Source organism: Dendropsophus ebraccatus, chromosome 14 (assembly GCF_027789765.1).
Source record: "Dendropsophus ebraccatus isolate aDenEbr1 chromosome 14, aDenEbr1.pat, whole genome shotgun sequence".
NCBI classification, from domain to species: Eukaryota; Metazoa; Chordata; class Amphibia; order Anura; family Hylidae; genus Dendropsophus; species Dendropsophus ebraccatus.
The window spans coordinates 43711610-43732793 of record NC_091467.1 but is presented as its reverse complement, the minus strand read 5'-3'; the positions used below and the strand labels follow the sequence as shown (position 1 = coordinate 43732793).

Sequence of the window (21184 nt, the reverse complement as noted above, 5' to 3'; positions counted from 1 at the left end):
ATTCTAACTATTGAGTGGCAGCTGCAGTCCTTAGGATTGTGTAGAGCTCAATGTGTTGCATTGGGCTGCAGTTTTAAAGCCACACATCTACGTAGACATTAAAAAAATAAAAGTGGACCATAAGGTAATTCTTATTCTCTAGGTTTGCTGTACAGAATGTTTAGAATTTAAGATTCAAGCCTTAGTGTGGCGTCTGCTATTTTTTGAGAAATGTGACCCCGGCGTCCAGGTCATTCTGAATTTGGTAAGGTCACTCACCCCCTACAACTAGCTTCCTGCCTGAGTAAATGGATGCACATGGGCATAGTATGTAGTCATTGTATATTAAACATTTAATGTGGACAATCTATAGGTTATAGCTTCTAAATGTTTCTACGGTATTATTCATTGTGTGTGTGTGTGTGTGCACGCGTGTGTGTGTGTGAACTAAACTAATTGCAAATTGTGCAATATGACTAAACCCATCACAAGGGGGGGGGGGGGGGGGGGGGGGAGTGTGTAGTTCACTGTCAGAAAGGTGATCTTAAAGCTTAACTAGGAATTAAAGATGGAGGCCCTGAATCTTGACATTATTGGTTATGTCCTCCAGCCCAGCAGCACATGATATCATTGTGTACTGATAAAGGGAACCGGTCAGCTGTAATTCACAATCCAAACTGACACTAATGGTGTGTTTACACAGATTTATCTAACAGATTTTGGAATGGCTTTGACGAGAGGAGAAATCTCAGTCTTTTCTTTATGACTCGTTTATAGTCTGTTCCTGGCTTTGGCTTAAAAAATCTGTCAGAAAAAATTTCTGTGTAAGCGCACCATAAGGCCAAGGAGACCCTTCATATAACTAGTTGTGCCTCTAGAATGTAGGAGTGTACCTGTCAACACAACCACTGGCAGATTAGCGAGGATTTCCTCTTGAGGCAGAATTTTGGGTCTCCACAGATGCATGCATTGCCCGTTTGTATTACAGTCCCATTGTGGGTTCATATCCACGGAGACCCAAACTGCTGCTGATCAGTAGTGGCCATGTCGACAGGTTCACTTTAATGAATGAGTTGGAGGTAGAAAACAGGAAGCTTTGAGCAGCAGGGATTGCAAGGGGGAGGTAAGCATTTGCATCCCCCCTATTACCCAGAGCACATTTAGGACAAATTTTAATGCAGTTGTCAAAGTAATGTCCATTAAAGGGCTTTCCATAGATTTTAGGCCTCAGTTACACTTTAAGTTTTAGCACTGGTTTAAGATGGCAATGGCTGCATTCTCAGAGGAATGAAAATCTGCCATAGGCCATAAAAGTACCAAGTAGCGCAGCAGATTTTGCTGCTGAACTCTCAGCATGTAATCCGCTGCGATACGGTACATGTAAATCCACCCTCAAGCTTATGTGGAGTAAGGTCACACTCATGCTGTAGCTGCTACATGGATAAAACACTTATTGCGGCATTACAAGCAAAATCCTGCTTCTATTGGGGACCAGATCTGAACATGGTAACATGGCAAGCGCATGGCAGCCCTACTAAAAGCTCTGCAGGGATTGTTGCTATAGGTGATATGTTCAGACTTCGTTATCACATTACAAGCCTATATAGGAATCTTTCTTGGGACCTTCCCCAACAATTTACAGAAAATAAAGACCCAAATAGTTTTATTAAAATTTTTTTTTTTTTTTATTTGGCCAACACGCCCCAACTTAAATATGATGGAATGCTTTCATGATCAGACGTTTCAAACAGTTTAGTGACAAAAAAAATATAAAATAAAACAAAAGTGTCATATGTTGCAATCTCAGAGGCTGGGGTCCCTTAAGACAGGACAAACACAAATGGCATTAATGTATTAAAAGTACCATGTGGAGGGGCTACATCCAGTGGGAGCCTTTACCAGGGAGGACCTCACACTGCATGAAATACTGAAAGCTGCCACAGAGACACCCACAGACCATTGTAGGGCAGCATGGAAAGGTGCTAACATGGGGAGAAATTACCATTTATACAGCTGTTATCGTAGAAATCCCCACTTATTCCAATCTAAGAGTGGCCGAAATAGGGGGAAGGACAGCCCTTTGTTCAGGTCACCAGCCATGCATTTGCACTCGTGCCATCTTAATGACATTCAAAAGAAAATAAAAATAAGACAGGACAACAATACAAGAAGCAACAAGTGCCAAACTTACATCAGGGCAAATTGAAAAAAAATAAAAATAAGTGTTAAAAAAAATTGCATCACAGTGAAAAATAAACTCTGCTGACCATAAAACATGAGGTCAAAGCTCCCCTTACACCCCCCCCCCCCCCCCAAAAAAAAACAAAAAACAAAAAAAAAAACCCTAATGTACAGATTTAGATGAAGAGTTTCCCTGGATTTTTCAGAGCTCTGAAAATGTAAAACATTCCTAGTTGTTGTTAATCCCCCTCCACTCTTAGTGTCTTCTGGCTGCCTATTTCTTATCTTAAATGGTCCTTATAATTCATCTTTCTTGTGTTCGTCATCTTCCTCCTCCAGATCTGGCTCATCTGCCTCATCGAGATCCTCAAGGTCCTATAGGGAACACAAGTGGCGTTAATAGAGATCGGGACAACATGCTTGGTGACCAGCAAGACAGAATGTACAGGACACATTACCTCATCTGCTGCGCCATCCTGTCCACCACTTGTCAAGAAGTTTGAAAAGCCTTCTAATGTTCTCTCCCCATTGTAGTCGACCACCTAGGAAGAGAGCCACACACACACACATTAGCCTAGCCATACAAGCCAGTATAAGGAGGTAACCTGGGGCTAGTAAGACCTTCAGGCCATGAGATCTTAATGGAGACTGGTTAATTCCTGTGGCACAAGAACCAATGCATTTGTTTCTTCTCTCCCCCCCCCTTTGCTTATACTTTAGTACAGTTCCTGAGATTAGAGCAACCATTCTTCAAGGGATGTAACAAGCACAAGTAACATAAATGTTATTATCCAAGCAATTATAGCAACATGTACAGTATGTAGAGGTATATAATAAACACTCCCGTGAGTGACAGCCTAAACCCAGATCTTTGTGTCAGTTTATATTCTTGTGGGTGCGCAGCAGCACCACCACACACACACAGGACTGAACTAAAGATACATGTGGGGCTGATGACCTACCTTTCTCTCTGGTCCTGCTGGGAAGTATTTCAGGGTGGGGAAGCTGTGTATCTTTACTGCTTCAATTTCATTGGCTGTGGAATCCATTTTAGCAACAACAATGTTGGGATGGTCCTTGAACTTCTCCCCCAGTTGGTCCCAGATTGGCGTCAGCTGCTTGCAGTGACCGCACCATGGAGCATCTGAACAGAAAATCAGTCAGTATCACTTTAGGCAAACCAGAATCTTGCAGGAATGGACTTGTAGCCTATACTCACAGAACTCAACAAATACATTCTTCTCCTCATCAAAGGCCACTTCCTCAAAGTTCTTTCCGACCAACACTTTCACTGGGTTCTTGTCCCAGTCATCAGGGATATCCTGGCTCATAAGATGGGGCTATGTAGGGAAGATGAGAGTTGCCTTAAAGGGGGGTGTCCCACAAAAGGTTTTTGAAACCAGAAGTGTACCACAGACATACATGATATATGTGCCAAAACAAAACAAAAAAAACAAAACAAAAACAAACAAAAAAAAAAAAACACACCACACTTTCTTTCCTGTACAGTTCCTCTCCTATGGCGCTGATTCACTTCCAACCACCCCCATTGCTTACATATGTAGTAAACTACTGTCAGAACTAACTGAACTGCTCAAGAGACCGCTTTTAGAGCATGTGTGACCCCACTTTAGTGAATGCCCAAAGGCTGGTTGTAACAGAGGGGAACAAATAAAAGGGGTATTCCCCAGCTCAGTTCCTATGCAAGGTAACAAGCTGATTGTTATGTTAGGAGTCAAGACTGCTGGGACCCCCACTGATTCCAAGAACGGGCAGACTGGAATATCTCTTCTCAAACAGGATATTTTCAGTAATGCTTGTGTGTTTGAACTATGGTTCATTTTACTTAATGCGTCAGTTTAGACCCAATATATATATATATATATATATATATATATATATATATATATATATATATATATATATATATATATCTTTGTGGGACAACCCCCTTCATGGCCATGTCCACCTATGCCAACGTGTAACTATTTTCTTCAGTGTACATACAATGAGAAAAAGTTTTTTTGACAGTGGCAGCATTTTGTTTCTACAGCTCCTGTGCATAGCAATGGAAAACAGTGATCATACAGTCAAATCCCAGTCCATTTTCTACATTAGGACAAAGTGAAAAGCATTATTAGACCTACAGATATGGTAGTACCAAAAACAATGACACCCCACAGCATGTGACATGAAGACTTCATTAACACACTTGCCAAAGAGAGAAATACAGCCTCCACCAGATGTTTCACCTAAAGAGCTTCCTCAGTTTACAGCCCCCACAATCACTTTGGCCAGAAAATTATATCCATCTATCTATATCACACACAAACATGCAGCGTTACAAACCTGCAAAACAAGAGGGCCCCCGACAGACCATTAAAACCAATGGGATCCCTTTTAGGATAAGCAGTGCATGTACATACGGAACAGCACTAGATTGTTACATTACCTTGTATGTGGCATTCCCCCTCTAAATATATTTGTAATTTGGTCCCTGAGCTAGCTACAAGTTGTAACCAGTGAACAAACGCCATTGTCAAGCAGATTTTTTTTTTTTCAGGAGGGGAGAACTGTTAAAGCAGAGTTTACATATCAGGCAAGTCATGTCCTTTTTGACAACTGATGGCAGAAATGCATCAGTTGTCCTGTCCTTTTTTACATTATCAAGGCCGTACGTCAGAACACAGTTCTGACGTACAGCAGGTACTATTAACACGCCGCATGCTTTAAAACTGTCCCACTGAAATCAATGGGATCTGGTCAAAGATGAGTTTCTCTCCAGTGCTTTTCTACTGAACTGGAGAGAAATGCCGTCGGATCGCCAGATAAGTGTAAACCCGGCCTTACAGGAATCGATCTGCTGAAACTGCTCATTTGAGTTGTTGCATTCTATCGAGCAGGCATGGGGAACCTTCAGCTCTCCAGTTATAAAACTACAATTCCCACCATGCCACAATTGTGGCTGTCTAGGCATGACAGGAGAGGGTGGAGGTTCCCTAACTCTGCTACAAACAGACTCTGACCATTATCAGCCTTAGAGCATGCTAGCAGAATTCTAAGGCAAAGCAACATATGTTTTACCTTGACTTTGCCATCCAAGAACCGTTCACAGAAGTCCTTAATCTTATCAGCTGAAAGGTCATCGGATTCTGGCTTGTACTTTGTCATCTCCTCCTCCAAGGTGATCAGTCTAACAGCTGGGCATTCCTCCTTTTTCAAACCAAAGAACTCCAGAATACGTTGGTTGTCGGTGTGATCACTATCAATGAAAATGAAGAGGATCTGGGGAAAAAAAAAAAAAAAAAAAAAAAAGCAGCAGCCTTTAAACAAACGTTTAAGAGCAAGGCAACTATTTTTGGGACCGTACCTACATTTACATGTATGCTTACCTTTCCCTTAAAGCTTCCAGCTGCTTTCTTAAAGTTATCCAGTTTTTCTTGGTAGTCAGATGCACTCTTTGGCAGGAACAGCAGAATGTGTGTCTTAATTTCCCCACCGAAGATCTTTGGTGCAGTCTACAAAAGGACATTTTAGACAAAGATATTGAATGTTTGACAGGATAACATGAAGATCAGCTGCACAGCAGCTAAAGACCTAGCCGTCTCAATGCTTTTGTAAAGGGTCTGGTTACCCTTACCTGTTCAGTAAACTCAATGACCAGAGGCAGTTGATTGGATTTTATGAAGTTCAAGACTTGTTCCTTTGTTGCTTCCCCTTCATAGTTGTTTCTGCCTTCATCAAACTTTAAAGAGATGGAAAAAGGTAACTGGTTACTCCGGTTGGATATTCAGCTGCGTGTTATACTGGCAGATATGAGAAAGTAATTTGGGACCAATTAACTGAGAAGGGTAAGCAGATGTAGCTAGTGGCCTTCATGATACCAACACATTCTTGGAGAGATTACTACAATAAACGTAACAGGCTAGTAATATACAGGTCTTGCACAAACGACGCTCAAGTCACCCAGGTACAAATGGATAAACGGCCCAACTTCCTGCTCAAATATAATGGAGATTTGCCAGGAAGCTCATAGTAAAAGCTGCACACCCCTTCTCACATTTCCTGGTAAGTTCCTAGAAGTCAACAATCTGCAGCATAGAATCAGCCAAGCCCGAGAAACTTCAGGCAATGTATGTAGCAAATCTCAGCTGTTCAAAGAGCATGTGTTGTATGTATTGAGGCCATTTCCATTAGACATGGATTCATTTAAAGGGAAACCATCAGCAGTTTAGAAGTATCTAACCTGCTTATCTCCCTATAGTAAACAATGTTTTGGGGATGAAGGAAAGTTTCTTATCTTCAGCGCTGTTTTTGTACAGTTTGTAGTTAAAGGGAATCTCACTAGGTTAAAGAGACTCTGTACCCACTGTCCCCCCCCCCCCCCCCCCATATACCTGTTTGTAGTTTATGTAAAGTCCATTCTTATGTTTGTCCACGCTGGTTGAGCTTTCGTTCGGCTAAAAAACAAACCTTAGTTGAGGAGATGGTGTGCCTAAGAGGCCAAGAGCGTTCGTGCCCAGGCGAAGTGCCGCCTGTGTGGTCTTTGTCTGTGTCTCCCCCTCTTCTCTTTCCGCCCTCACAGGACACGTTATTGCGCCGTTGCAGGTCACGCTGCGCCTCATCCACGCCCTGTGTTAGCGATACGCTTGTGCCTGCCCCACCTCCCATGTTTGTCTGAGCCACCTCCCACTGTCCCTGCACCGTCTCCCACGGCCACCACACCCCGCTTATGCTCTTTCAGTTTGCATCCCGAGTCCTCCGGCGTGGTGGCCGCAGACAGACATGGGAGGCAGGCATGGACGACGTGCAGCGTGACCCACAACTTCTCGCCAACGGTGCAACAACGTGTCCTGTGGAGGGCGGAACGAGAGGAGGGGGGAGACACAGACCAAGACCATACAGGCAGCGCTTCACCTGGGCACGAACGCACTAGGCCCCGCCTCTTAGACACACCATCTGCTCAACTAAAGTTCGTTTTTCAGCCAAACAAAAAGCTCAACCAGCATGAGCATACACAACAGAAGGATGGACTTTACATGAGCTACAAACAGGTATAAGTAGTTGGGGGGGGGGGGGGGGGGGAGAAAGTGGGTACAGAGTCGCTTTAAGCCTTAAATCAGGGCAACATAAACTGATAAATGCTGAACAAATCATTGTATGACTAACATTTTTGTTCAGCTGGTTTCCTAATATGCAGGAGAATAGGATTCTTGCAGCACCCCTCCCCCCATTTGCTGATTGACCAGTGACTGCCTATACACACAGCATGGATAGACAGCATGGATACACAGCCTATACACAGCTCCTCACAAATATCCAGGACTACTGGGCTCATGCACATAATGGAGAGAACTACTTATCAGGAGGATCTCTCTACCTCAGCTGCACAAAAAGTGATACATCCTTCTGTTCAGCTTCTGTCACTATTCTATGCTACACTTAGATAAGGACAACCTAAACCTGATGACAGAGTCGCTTTAAAGGGGTTATCCAGCATTAGAAAGACATGACTGCTTTCTTCCAGAGATAGCACAACTGTTGTCTCTAGTTTGGGTGGGGTTTTGCAACTGTTTCATTGGAATGGAGTGGATAGGGCTTAACTGCAAACCACTCCTGAACTGGAGACAAGAGCAGTCTCTAAAGGAAGTTGTTGTTTTTTTTCTAACACTGTATAACCCTTTAAATACTTATCATTTGGTATACTAGGGGTGGGGCTACCATCCGCAGCAAATAGGTGTACTGGGGTGTTAGTCCCATCCCCAAAGCACCAAACCACCTCATTAGCATAGGGATTTAACTAAAAACTACACAAAAATGACACTACACTGTGGGGATACTTCCAACCTGCTGATGTTTCCCTTTAAGTAGCTTGGTGACATCCTGAAGAGGTTTGGTAATCTTAATTTCTTACCTTCTTGAAGAGAACAATGTTGTCCTTCTCAACTTCATACTTGGAAAATGCAGCACTGTCTGAAGTGATCCCAAATGGAATATCATCCACAGCCTCTGCTGCCTGCAGGAATGCCTTGGCTAGCTCAGACTCTGGGTCCTGTGTAGAAAGGGGGGGGGGGGGGGGGAACCAAAAAAACAAAAAACATTTACTATCATATTGAATGGCTCAAAATGAAACAGCTCACAGATTCATGTGATGACAAATCTCCTTCAGGTGTCCCAGTGAGACCACTGAAAAAAAACAAAACAAAAAAAACAACCTGTTCTTGTGATTAATGGGGGTCCCCATCATTTACTTATCTACAGGATAGGCAATACATTTTCGTCTTGTGAATACAAATTTCAGTACTTAAAGGGGTTGTCCCATCTGAGCTAGCAGATCACTGCAGGATGCCAGATAATGCCAAGAACATGGAAGCAATTGGCACACAATCAAGAAGAATTTAATCTCACTGTCAACACGGACAACAGCATTTAAGTGGCTTTTGGCCTTCCAGAATGTCATTGGTGATGCAGTGGCATGGATCAGCTATCCGTGACATCGTTGCAGGGAGCCAATTAGTTGTTAGGTAGCCATGGGAGGCCTCAGGCTGACCTGACTCTGCAATTGTCTGCATCAGTGGAGCTCATTTGAAATAAACAAACACACACAAAACCTGGGGACAGAAGAGGTGCTGTCTTTGCAAGTAGCTGTGCTTTCTCAAGTTATATGGGTCAAATTGTTTAACTTGCAACCAGCTTTCCCACTTTCGTTTTTCCAGAGACCAAATGCAAGCAGTAGTGGAGCAAGTCTTAGTCTTTAGAGGCCCTATTACACAAAGCAATTACCAGCCGATAATCGGTTTGTGTACTGATGAGTTTACACAGACAGATTTATCCGACAGATCTTTGAAGCCAAAACCAGGAGCAGACTATAAACAGGGATCAGGTCATAAAAGGAAAGACTGGGATCTATCCTCTTTAAATCCATTCCTGGCTTTGGCTTCCAAAATCTGTCAGATAAATCTGTTTACACACACCCTAATAGAAGACAACGTTCAGCAGACAGGCAAGGTATCAGCTGATCATTGTCTTTCAACAGGCTGAAACATCAACTATTAGTCTGGCAATGATCTGCTGCCATCACTTCGTGCAACAGTAGCGGCGGCAGCAGACCGCCGCTATCTCCTATGGGCTGCCCAGATGAACTGATAATCGCGCGGGCAGCTCCCCGCGGCTCTTGCCCGCTCCTGGCTGTCAGCGTATGTAATAGTGGTGGCAGCAAGCGAGGAACGAGGAGCAAGCAAACGATGACCTAACAGGTTGGCGCTCGCTTGCTCTCCACATCGCCCCGTCTAATAGGGCCTTAAAGGCACCCTAAGGGTGCCTTTACACAGATTTATCTGACAGATTTTTGAAGCCAAAACCAGGAACAGACAATAAAGACTGAGACTTCTATTCTTAAATCCATTCCTGGCTTTGGCTTCAAAAAATCTGTCAGATAAATCTCTGTGTAAAGGCACCCTTGGTGTAGCCTACACATATCTATAAAGAACTCTCCAATTGATCAGGCAAATCACTGGTATATATATCACCATCCTGTCAAGAGAGGGATAAAGTTGTATTCTGTGGTGTCCTGCAGCAAGCCTAATTTAAGGGCCCATTAGTAGTCCACTTGGGACTGGATTTCCAGCTATAAATTTCACAGGACTAAAAAGTGCAGCAGACATCACTTTTGGCTCCTGTTAAACCTACATGCAGGAGATGGCTGCTAGACACTGTTTTGGGTCATTAAACCAATTAGGACCACTGCAGTACACATAGGCATTTTTTTTTTCTTCTTACAGGATGCTAGCAAATAGCTATGACTAATGCTGCATTGTGTATACAAGGAGCTATTAAAATAAATTAAAGATAAATCGTACCTTAAAGAAACCAATAACTGCAACTTCGCTGGACTCCACCAGAGCAGCCACAGCGGCATCATCAGCCAGAGTAGTAGCAGCTGGACCAGTACGTTTCTTCAGCCAGTTAATAATGTCGGCTGCCTCTCTGCCAGCTGTGAGAAGGACAGATGTTACTCATACAACGCAGAGATTACTATGCCCTTGCCCAGAACGGTCACACCACTGAATTCCTGAGAAGTCTTGTAAACCGATCCCCTTGCAGAAGAGCAATCCACACAAGCCAGTTTTATCATTCATTTACAGGGGAAATAAGGCATTTTACCTGAATATTCTTTGGGTGAAGATTTGTCTCCATTTTTAAAAAATTTGATAGTTGGATACCCCCTTACACCGAACTCTTGTGCCAACTCGGACTCTTCTGTGGCATCTACCTTGGCCAAACGGATTTTTGAACCTTCCTCTTTTAGTTTCTTAGCAGCCTTCTCGTATTCTGGAGCAAGAGCCTTGCAGTGTCCACACCAGGGAGCAACTGAAGAAAAAAAAAAAAAACGTTTGATTATATAAATAATTTCTCTCTTTTTTAAATAACCAACAGCCGCTGCTAGAATTAGTTTAACATGTTGGGGAGCTATCCACAGGGCTCCAGATGGCGACCAAAATGGTCGCCAATGCGACTAATATTTTGCAAATGGCGCCCAGATTTATTAATCTGGGCGCCATTTGCGACTGGCCCCGGCGGCGGCGCGCTGTCTCTTTAAGTCCGGTCCCCGGCTGATGCGCGGCTGCCGGGGGTGTCCCGTCCTATCCCCGGCAGCGCGGCGCATCAGTGAGCTGCCTGGGGCCCTGACTTCCGGCACAGGAAGCGCGCGTCAGAGACGCTTCCTGTGTCAGAAGTCAGGGCCCCAGGCAGCTCACTGATGCGCCGCGCTGCCGGGGATAGGACGGGACACCCCCGGCAGCCGCGCATCAGCCGCGCATCAGCCGGGGACCGGACTTAAAGAGACAGCGCGCCGCCGCCGGGGACAGCGCCTGAAGAAGAAGAGGATCGCCGGGGGAGCGGGTTGTCAGGTGAGTTTGTGTGTTTATTTTTTTTAAATACTGCTTAGCATAGAGGAGGAGGGGGGGGGGGGCATCTATAATGGGGGGAGAAGAGGGGCCATGTTCAAGGGGGGGAGAGGGGGCTAGCTATAAGGGGAGGGGGCATCTATAATGGGGGGGAAGAGGGGGCATCTATAATGGGGGGGGGGAGAGGGGGCATCTATAATGGGGGGGGGAGAGGGGGCATCTATAATGGGGGGAGAAGGGGGCATCTATAATGGGGGGGAAGAGGGGGCATCTATAATGGGGGGGGGAGAGGGGGCATCTATAATGGGGGGGGGAGAGGGGGCATCTATAATGGGGGGGAGAGGGGGCATCTATAATGGGGGGGGAGGAGGGGGCATCTATAATGGGGGGGAGGAGGGGGCATCTATAATGGGGGGGAGAAGGGGGCATCTATAATGGGGGGGGGAGAGGGGGCATCTATAATGGGGGGGAGAGGGGGCATCTATAATGGGGGGGGAGAGGGGGCATCTATAATGGGGGGGGAGAGGGGGCATCTATAATGGGGGGGGAGAGGGGGCATCTATAATGGGGGGGAGAGGGGGCATCTATAAGGGGAGAGGGGGCATCTATAAGTGTAGGGCAAACTGGCTGCAGACACTGGGAGATAGATATATGCACAATTATTATTATCAGGGCCCCTCAGGTGTCTGTATTGTAGGGGGTCACTTGCATTAGTCACTAGGTGAGAGATATATCTATCTATATACACATCTTGTGGGGGGTCACTATGGCTGCAGTCAGAAGTCTAGCTCAGTATGTATAGACTGTTGCAAGCTTTTAAAGGGAACCTGTCACCCCCGGTGCCGGGGTGACAGGCTCCCAACCCCCCGTTAGAGCCCCCTATACTCACCTCATCGCGCCGGGTCCCGCTTCTGGAGGTGGTCAGGTCACGGAGATCTCAGCCGCTGCAGCCCGGCGCGCACACTGAGAGATGAGTCCAACGCTCATAGAGAATGACGGAGCGCTGGACTCTCCCGTCATTCTCTGAGCGTTGGACTCATCTCTCAGCGCACGCCGGGCTGCAGCGGCTGAGATCTCCGTGACCCGACCATCTTCAGAAGCGGGATCCGGCGCAATGAGGTGAGTATAGGGGGCTCTAACGGGGGGTTGGGAGCCTGTCACCCTGGCACGGGGGTCAACAGGTTCCCTTTAAGTTCAAGTTCAGAAGAGTAAGCCTCATTAAAAGCTGAAGTACTGAGTCAGACTGTATATGGTTGTCAGACTGTATATGGTTGTCAGACTGTATATGGTTGTCAGGTTGCAAGTTTCCATGTTGAACATTTTCAAACTAAGAAAAGAGAGAATCTAAAGGAGGAGGAGGCTGCCGTGGCCTCTGCACACAGTAAGTCCCATGTAACATAACATTAATTTTACATGGTTTAAAATGTTGGCGACCAAATATTCTATTTGGCGCCTAAATTTTTCAGGTTAGGAGCCAATGGCTCCTAGGTAAATTTTTTAGTCTGGAGCCCTGATCCACCTAGTACAGATCATCCTATGAATGGTTTAGTTAAAGCTACCATGGCAGGGGACCAGAGTTCAGGCAGACGGGCCCACATTAAACACTCATTAAAGGCATTACAGAGCGGACATAGCTGAAGATGGCTTTGTTTTAATGCCTGGTCCTAAAAAAGGCAGGACAGCTGTGCACAAGTTCATCTATTCCTTAGGGATGTAGAATACCGCAGATCACTACACCACAAATAGCGCTAATGTTGCATGGGCTAAAGTATTAGCAATTGGCTAGGTGCTCAGGGTCCACAGTCTAACTGCTGTACAGCTGAGAAAAGGACAGACAAGTCGATTCCAGGAACAGCCACACTGCAACCACCTGTTCACCTATGACCGTCCCCCTATACTGTACATGTGCCACACAAAGAACGTTCCTAGATCTGCTTCAATGGAAAGTAATGTCACCATGCCCGCCACAGCTGCCTGCTTCTGAGTCATCCACAACATTGCTTCATCCTAAACTCTATCATCCCATCTGAATAGTAATATATATATATATATATATATATATATATATATATATATATATATATATATATATATATATATATATATATATATAATCATTGTACCTTGAGGCACAAGGAAGCAGTAGCCACTTTATCTGTACTCCGGACACTTACTGGAAAACCTGCCAGGTTATGAACTGTGACCTGCACCCAATACACAGGTTGTACATTGTCACCAGCCTCAATCACACAATGACTACCCATCAGGTAAAAGGCCCTTCATCAGATGTCTGCACCCACCTTATTGTGGTTTTTTACTTAAGTGCATACTGGTAATATGCCCAGAATCATGGAGCAGGTATCTGACCCCCAGTATGTGAAGATGGTATCCTTACAGGGTTCTAAAAGCTAAATAAAGGTGACTAAATAGTGCCAGCCCATATTATCTTGTCAGCTGATCAATGTAAAGTAGAAGTATCAGGAACACACCCTGCGTTTGGACACATGGGTATCATCAGTGGGGATCCTCAGCCTGGGACCTCCCCAGTCATAGAAAACCTTGCCAGACAAGCAATGGCCAAAGCTTCCTTAGCTGCAGCTTCTCCCACCCCCCTTTCCCCTTCCATTAACTGGGAAGCTATAATATAAATAGAACTATATTTATGTAGTATAAATGCCTGACCCCTTAGTTTCAGCACCTGGACAAGAAAGTATGAAGAACATTTTGACGGCCAAATTTAAAACTTTGCATATACCCTGGCCAGATAACAGATTCACCAATGCACAATATCAACCAGCATGGCCGGGCAACATCTGCCACACACACCAGGAATAGTCAGGTAACATCAGGCACAATAAAGAACAAGCAAACGTGTACAATCCAACATGTTCAGACTCCAATCACTGCAACAAGGAAACAATTTCCACTGACTTTGATAGGACCGGCACCGACACACAAACTGGCACACTGAGCCACCGATTGATAACATGTAACATTTAAAGTACACATCAACAGACGATTGTTTGCTACAACTTACAGTAGTTAAAAAGCATACTTTTTAGTAGTATGTAAATTCAACTACTTGAACAGCCGACAAAAGTGGCATAAAGGCTTCTTATATGAGGACACCCTAGTGATGTCATAGCAGTGGTATAGCTGGGGGGACGAAGCACTTGGACCTCCACTGATCATGATAGTGGGAGGTGACAGCACTGGTGTAGCGAGCCCCCCCCCCCTATTTACCTAGGGTGGGGGTGACTACTGCCATTCACTGCTGGGCTGTGTAGAGGATCAGTAAAGGGGAAGCAGCCATGGGACCACCGCTGATCACACATGATATTATACCCCAGCACTTTGCTATAACTCTGCAGTATGGGAACAAGCTTGTATGTGACATTTCTAGACCTCAGCACCAAGTGACTAAATTACATCTCAGTGTTCCCAGGGAGGGCAGGAGCCATGATAATCCTAGCTGTATGGAGTGAGAACTCCTGCACTAAGACAAGTCATGGCCACAGATCTGCACCACCTCCACTACCAAGCCCCTCCAGCATTGGCATCAGGGCAGGTAAGTCAGCAGCAGGGCCAGGTGGGCATGTGCCCCAGGAGAGGGTGAGAGGGCCCAGGCTAAAGTTCAGACGTCACACACCAAGCGGGGGAGAACATGTCTCCATTACTAAGTACACGTCAACCAAACTTCAGGCTCCTCCCACCACTCCCTACTACACGCCCTGATTGGCTGAAGCCGTTGACAAACTCCTCTGATTGGCTAAAGCGGCTGCCCATCACTACCAGGACGTAGACCTGTCGTCTCCCTCCCAGGTGTGCCCGAATTAGGGGGTCCTCTCCAGCCGACTCCTTGTACCCGGATTATCCCTCTGCAGCACTGTACAGCCCTCCCCAGTGTACACAGCTGTGCACAGCTCCCCAGCACACTCACAGAACTCCACCATCAAGAAATCATTCTCCAGCGCCTTGTCAAACGTGTCCTTCTTCAGCACCAACACATCGTTTTCTTCGGGGATGTCCGCCCGGACTAGAAGGGCGCCGAGCACTAGAAGTACTGTAGAGGGCAACATGACGGATCCGGTGTACGGGACGTGGCGCTGTGAGGGCCGCTCGACGCGCATGCGCTTTATATCACCGGCTCAGCGGCTCGTGGTGCGTTCTGACTGGGCCGTTGGACAGGACGTCGGACGTGGGAGGCGGGAAGCTCTGTGATTGGCTGGGCGGCGTGTCACTCACCGCTGGAACGTAGGACGAACTTGTGAGGTAGTTGCGCGGCGTAGGCTCTGCTGCTGCCGCCTGAGACTCGGCGCTGTGAGCCGCCCCCCGCCCTCACCCCCCTCCGCTGTACGGACGTGACTCGGGGAGCATATGCCCCACAGCCCCCTCCTGCACCCCATGCCTCCCCACTCCGGCTGCGACACGTCATGGCAGCCTCTCGTGTGTGGGGAGGAGGCTCAGGCATGTTCGCTATAATATATGACCCAACATTGTATAGTTCTGTGGCGGCTATACTGGGCCTGTCCCGCTGGAGGCAATGGTCAGGACGTTCTGATTCAGCTACTGTGAAATGGCTGCCAGGAAGCTCTGTCCCTGCTAAACCCTGTAATGTTTCTTTATTATGGGGGTCAGTAACATTACCGCCAGGCTTAGTGTATTATTCCCTGCACCAGCGTGGGGCGGCAAAACTAAGAGAAGGTTACTAGACCTAATATGTAAACCAGATGGTTTGGCGCGCTGGTTGTGGCACTACAGCCCCTGGCGCGCTGGTTGTGGCACTACAGCCCCTGGGGCGCTGGTTGTGGCACTACAGCCCCTGGGGTGCTGGTTGTGGCACTAAAGCCCCTGGCGCGCTGGTTGTGGCACTAAAGCCCCTGGCGCGCTGGTTGTGGCACTACAGCCCCTGGGGCGCTGGTTGTGGCACTACAGCCCCTGGGGCGCTGGTTGTGGCACTACAGCCCCTGGCGCGCTGGTTGTGGCACTACAGCCCCTGGTTCGCTGGTTATGGCACTACAGCCCCTGGCGCGCTGGTTGTGGCACTACAGCCCCTGGCGCGCTGGTTGTGGCACTACAGCCCCTGGCGCGCTGGTTGTGGCACTACAGCCCCTGGCGCGCTGGTTGTGGCACTACAGCCCCTGGTTCGCTGGTTGTGGCACTACAGCCCCTGGCGCGCTGGTTGTGGCACTACAGCCCCTGGCTCGCTGGTTGTGGCACTACAGCCCCTGGCGCGCTGGTTGTGGCACTACAGCCCCTGGCGCGCTGGTTGTGGCACTACAGCCCCTGGCGCGCTGGTTGTGGCACTACAGCCCCTGGCGCGCTGGTTGTGGCACTACAGCCCCTGGCGCGCTGGTTGTGGCACTACAGCCCCTGGCGCGCTGGTTGTGGCACTACAGCCCCTGGGGCGCTGGTTGTGGCACTACAGCCCCTGGCGCGCTGGTTGTGGCACTACAGCCCCTGGCGCGCTGGTTGTGGCACTACAGCCCCTGGGGCGCTGGTTGTGGCACTACAGCCCCTGGCTCGCTGGTTGTGGCACTACAGCCCCTGGCGCGCTGGTTGTGGCACTACAGCCCCTGGGGCGCTGGTTGTGGCACTACAGCCCCTGGGGCGCTGGTTGTGGCACTACAGCCCCTGGGGCGCTGGTTGTGGCACTACAGCCCCTGGCGCGCTGGTTGTGGCACTACAGCCCCTGGCGCGCTGGTTGTGGCACTACAGCCCCTGGCTCGCTGGTTATGGCACTACAGCCCCTGGCGCGCTGGTTGTGGCACTACAGCCCCTGGCGCGCTGGTTGTGGCACTACAGCCCCTGGCGCGCTGGTTGTGGCACTACAGCCCCTGGGGCGCTGGTTGTGGCACTACAGCCCCTGGGGCGCTGGTTGTGGCACTACAGCCCCTGGGGCGCTGGTTGTGGCACTACAGCCCCTGGGGCGCTGGTTGTGGCACTACAGCCCCTGGGGCGCTGGTTGTGGCACTACAGCCCCTGGGGCGCTGGTTGTGGCACTACAGCCCCTGGGGCGCTGGTTGTGGCACTACAGCCCCTGGGGCGCTGGTTGTGGCACTACAGCCCCTGGGGCGCTGGTTGTGGCACTACAGCCCCTGGGGCGCTGGTTGTGGCACTACAGCCCCTGGGGCGCTGGTTGTGGCACTACAGCCCCTGGGGCGCTGGTTGTGGCACTACAGCCCCTGGCGCGCTGGTTGTGGCACTACAGCCCCTGGCGCGCTGGTTGTGGCACTACAGCCCCTGGCGCGCTGGTTGTGGCACTACAGCCCCTGGGGCGCTGGTTGTGGCACTACAGCCCCTGGGGCGCTGGTTGTGGCACTACAGCCCCTGGCGCGCTGGTTGTGGCACTACAGCCCCTGGCTCGCTGGTTGTGGCACTACAGCCCCTGGCGCGCTGGTTGTGGCACTACAGCCCCTGGCGCGCTGGTTGTGGCACTACAGCCCCTGGCGCGCTGGTTGTGGCACTACAGCCCCTGGGGCGCTGGTTGTGGCACTACAGCCCCTGGCGCGCTGGTTTGTGGCACTACAGCCCCTGGCGCGCTGGTTGTGGCACTACAGCCCCTGGCGCGCTGGTTGTGGCACTACAGCCCCTGGCGCGCTGGTTGTGGCACTACAGCCCCTGGCGCGCTGGTTGTGGCACTACAGCCCCTGGCGCGCTGGTTGTGGCACTACAGCCCCTGGCGCGCTGGTTGTGGCACTACAGCCCCTGGTGTACCAATTCACCCCTCATGAATATTGAGGTGACGGTCTGCAGCTGCTCATCCTTGCACAGCACTGGATGAATATTCATGGAGTGGATTAGTGTGGACCACTGCCATTGCACCAAATCACTTTTACATATTAAAGAGCTTAAAAAAAATGAAATGCTCCCACACCTAGCTGGTCTTACTTGCCAAGTCCCCCTGAGTATTTTGAGCTGTCTCCCGTCTTTTTAGCTGCTTCCATTCCATAGTTACAAGTTTTTAAAAAGCTGATCTATATGCAACATGGTGCTGTCCAGAAAACTACATCTCCCATCATGCAATGCTTATGCCTTATTGGTCCATGATGTAGCAGAGCTGATATCCACAAGATAGAGTTAAGGTACTGACATAGTGAGTTGAGGCTAGGGGGGATATTCAGGATTGGGGGCGCAGGGCGTGCAGTGGGTGTTCCCGGGGGGGGGGGGGGGGGGTGGCACACAGTACAGGTGACCAAGGAGGAGGGAGACAGTGAGCAGCAGCTGTCACTGTCTCAGTGTCCTCCCTCACTTATGGGGGCTGGGTTAGAAAAGCTAACCCGGCCCATTGAAGACACAGAGAGGACACATGATCCTGACACGGAGGGTGGGGGCCAGGAGCAGGCACTACAGCCTGGAGTGGACTGAGATTTCATGATTCTATGCGTTTAGTGGGGGTGAATGCATCTAGATAACAGCAAGACTGTGCAGAATCCATAATAAATTGATATTGGAAAGCTATGGGTGGGCAACGTATTACTGCAAAAATAATTTTGGGGATGGGAAGATTCTTTGAAAAACGGCACTCAGCATCTCATGTGCTATGGGGCAAACAATAGGTTAGAGTCTTCTAACCCGCTGTTAAAGGGGTTATCCAGCGGAGGGGCACTTTTTGGGGGGGGCTGAAATAAGACGTCCACTCACCTCCCCGGTTCCAGCGGCTACGTCTCAGGGCCGCTCAGCCACTCACTGAAGGAGGCGGGATCTGTGTCAAGTCCGCTCGGATCCCGCCTCCTTCAATGAGTGGCTGAGCGGCCCTGAGACGTAGCGTCTCGGGCGGCGTCAGACACCCGGAAGCGGCCGGGAACCGGAGCGCCGTGATGCGGGACCTGCCGCTGGAGCCGGGGAGGTGAGTGGACGTCTTTTATTTCAGCCACCTCCTCCACGGTCCCCCCCAGAAAGTGCCCCCATGCTGGAGCACCCCTTTAAAGGGAACCTGTCACCCAGCATTTCGGCGCATACACTGAAGACCACCAGCTCCTACTTTCCATGTGCTGTTCTCTCAACCTTAAAGGGGTATTCCGGGAAATTCACTTTTCCCCTATGCACAGGATAGGGGAAAAGTAGGCGATCGCGGGGGTCCGACCACTAAACCCACCGGTGATCTTATCGGACCCCCATCAGCTCTGCTATAAATAGAGCCCCGGATTGGCATGTGACCCGCAGCTCTATTCATTCCTATGGAGCATCAGAAAGAGCCAAGTACATTGCTCTTCCAGCGTCCAAACTAGGGGCTCAGACTAGGAGCTGGCGGGGTCCAATATGGATATCACCCGGGGGTTCAGGGTTCGGACCCCCGCGATCTCCTACTTTTCCCCTATCCTGTGGATAGGGGAAAAGTTAATTTTTCCTGGAAAACCCTTTAAGGACTCTTTTCTCTCCTGGTTCTCTTCCTACCTCTCTGACCGCTCCTTTAGTGTATCCTTTTCTGGCTCTACTTTTTATCCCTTACCTCTTTCTGTTGGGGTTTCCCAGGGGTCAGTCCTGGGCCCCTCATGTTCTCCTTCTATACAGCCTCCATTGGACAGACCACCAGCAGGTTTTGCCTTCAAAACCATATCTACGCTCTACATGTCATCCTGTTACATCATTCTAAGTTAAAGTCTCTTAGTATATATATTGGTTTTCATTTAATTCAGGCAGATAAAGACAGTGGAACATGAAAACTAATATTTGCAAAAGTGTGAATTTATTTACAGTGATAGAACGGTACACATTAGTATCGTACTGTACCAGTATAAAGTCCAGCAAATGACCAGATAGCATGCAGGGACCAAATGTGGAGAGCCAGCGGTCCAATAGCTTATCACATCAACATCATTTCAGTTTCCTTGCACGGTAAAATGACTGTGTGTATAGCAATGGTGTTACCGTGATTCAGTAGTTCTCACTGGTCAAAGTTACCGGTCAGCGGACTAGTCTCCTGCGTCCAACGCGTTTCCTGCATAAGCATTCATCAGGGACGAAGCTAGGAGCTGTGTGGAGAGTGGTGTCTGCATGGCTCTGATGGCGGCCATGTACTAAAGTCAATGATACAGGTTTAAATAGCCTGAGCGCGGCGCGCGCTCCGCCTATCCTATGTGTCAGCTGGTCCGGGAAGCCCGGTCACCTGACGGTGACGTATGCTGGCTCCCGGTCATGTGCCTCTGACGTATGATGCAGGGGGCGGGCGGCCGGTCTCATATTGTATACATCTGGGATCATGGGGAATCTACGCCCCGTTCCCGGCTAAAGGTATGGCAAAGTGAAGTAAATGGCAGTAGCATATGTAAGTATGGTGTATTCATAACAGCAAGTGCTGAGTGCGCAGTTATAGTTAAATATATAGTAATGTTTGACATAACAGTGATCAGGAAGCGATAATGGAGACGTAGCAGGGGGTTAGAGAGAGTAACAAACGCATAGCCACTAGGTAGCAACCACGTAACAGACGTGTAGTAGATAGGCAGCAACATAGTGATACATAGGTATCTGTACAGCCAGGCAAGCACATACACGGAGAGTGTATACCCGTAGATCTGACCACATATCCCTAGAGCAGTGTAGAGCCTGCGTATGATAGTTGGTCAGCGGGCTTAGTGTGTCATAATCTTATTAATGCATACATCCGTGGGGCGCTTAGCCCCTGCCGTGGTCAGTTCTTGCCACATAGTTTAGTCCGTATGCCCTACTATGTATCAACATACGCTTGCGCATACAGTTATATAGTGTTCATCTTGTGGTCCTTATTCACATGCGCTAAATGAAGCTGCTATATTGGATATAGTCATTTAGTCCATGCGGTTTGAGGGATCTCATTTTGAATGTCCACTCAGCTTCTTTGCGCAGAATCAGGTTTTCCCAGTCACCGCCTCTCACATTAGTTTTGATGACATCAAGGACCTGAAATGAGATATGTCTGGGGTCACAATTATGCACATCTCTGCAATGCAATCCTATCGGGGTATCCCTCCCATGAGTTACGTCGCCTACATGTTCTCTCATCCTCTCTCTTAGGGGTCTGATGGTTTTCCCCACATAGTTCAGGGGGCATGAGCATGTAAGTACATACACTACACCTCTCGTAGAGCAATTCGTAAACTCTTTGATAGGGTACTGAATGCCCGTGGCTGTACTGA

At 48.6% G+C, this 21184-nt stretch overlaps 1 protein-coding gene across 1 annotated transcript; it reads right to left on the bottom strand.

The window, feature by feature from the left end:
• Nucleotides 1–1640: 1640 nt before the first annotated feature.
• On the bottom strand, nucleotides 1641–15213 carry P4HB (prolyl 4-hydroxylase subunit beta). The gene is made up of 11 exons (XM_069953938.1): nucleotides 15007–15213; nucleotides 10324–10530; nucleotides 10020–10153; nucleotides 8075–8212; nucleotides 5801–5905; nucleotides 5553–5678; nucleotides 5245–5445; nucleotides 3380–3500; nucleotides 3123–3304; nucleotides 2619–2702; nucleotides 1641–2535 (listed from the first exon to the last, which is right to left on the bottom strand). The coding sequence occupies exons 1-11, from the start codon at nucleotides 15194–15196 to the stop codon at nucleotides 2458–2460; spliced, it is 1566 nt and encodes a 521-aa protein (XP_069810039.1). The 5' UTR covers nucleotides 15197–15213; the 3' UTR covers nucleotides 1641–2457.
• Between the last annotated feature and the right edge of the window lie 5971 nt (nucleotides 15214–21184).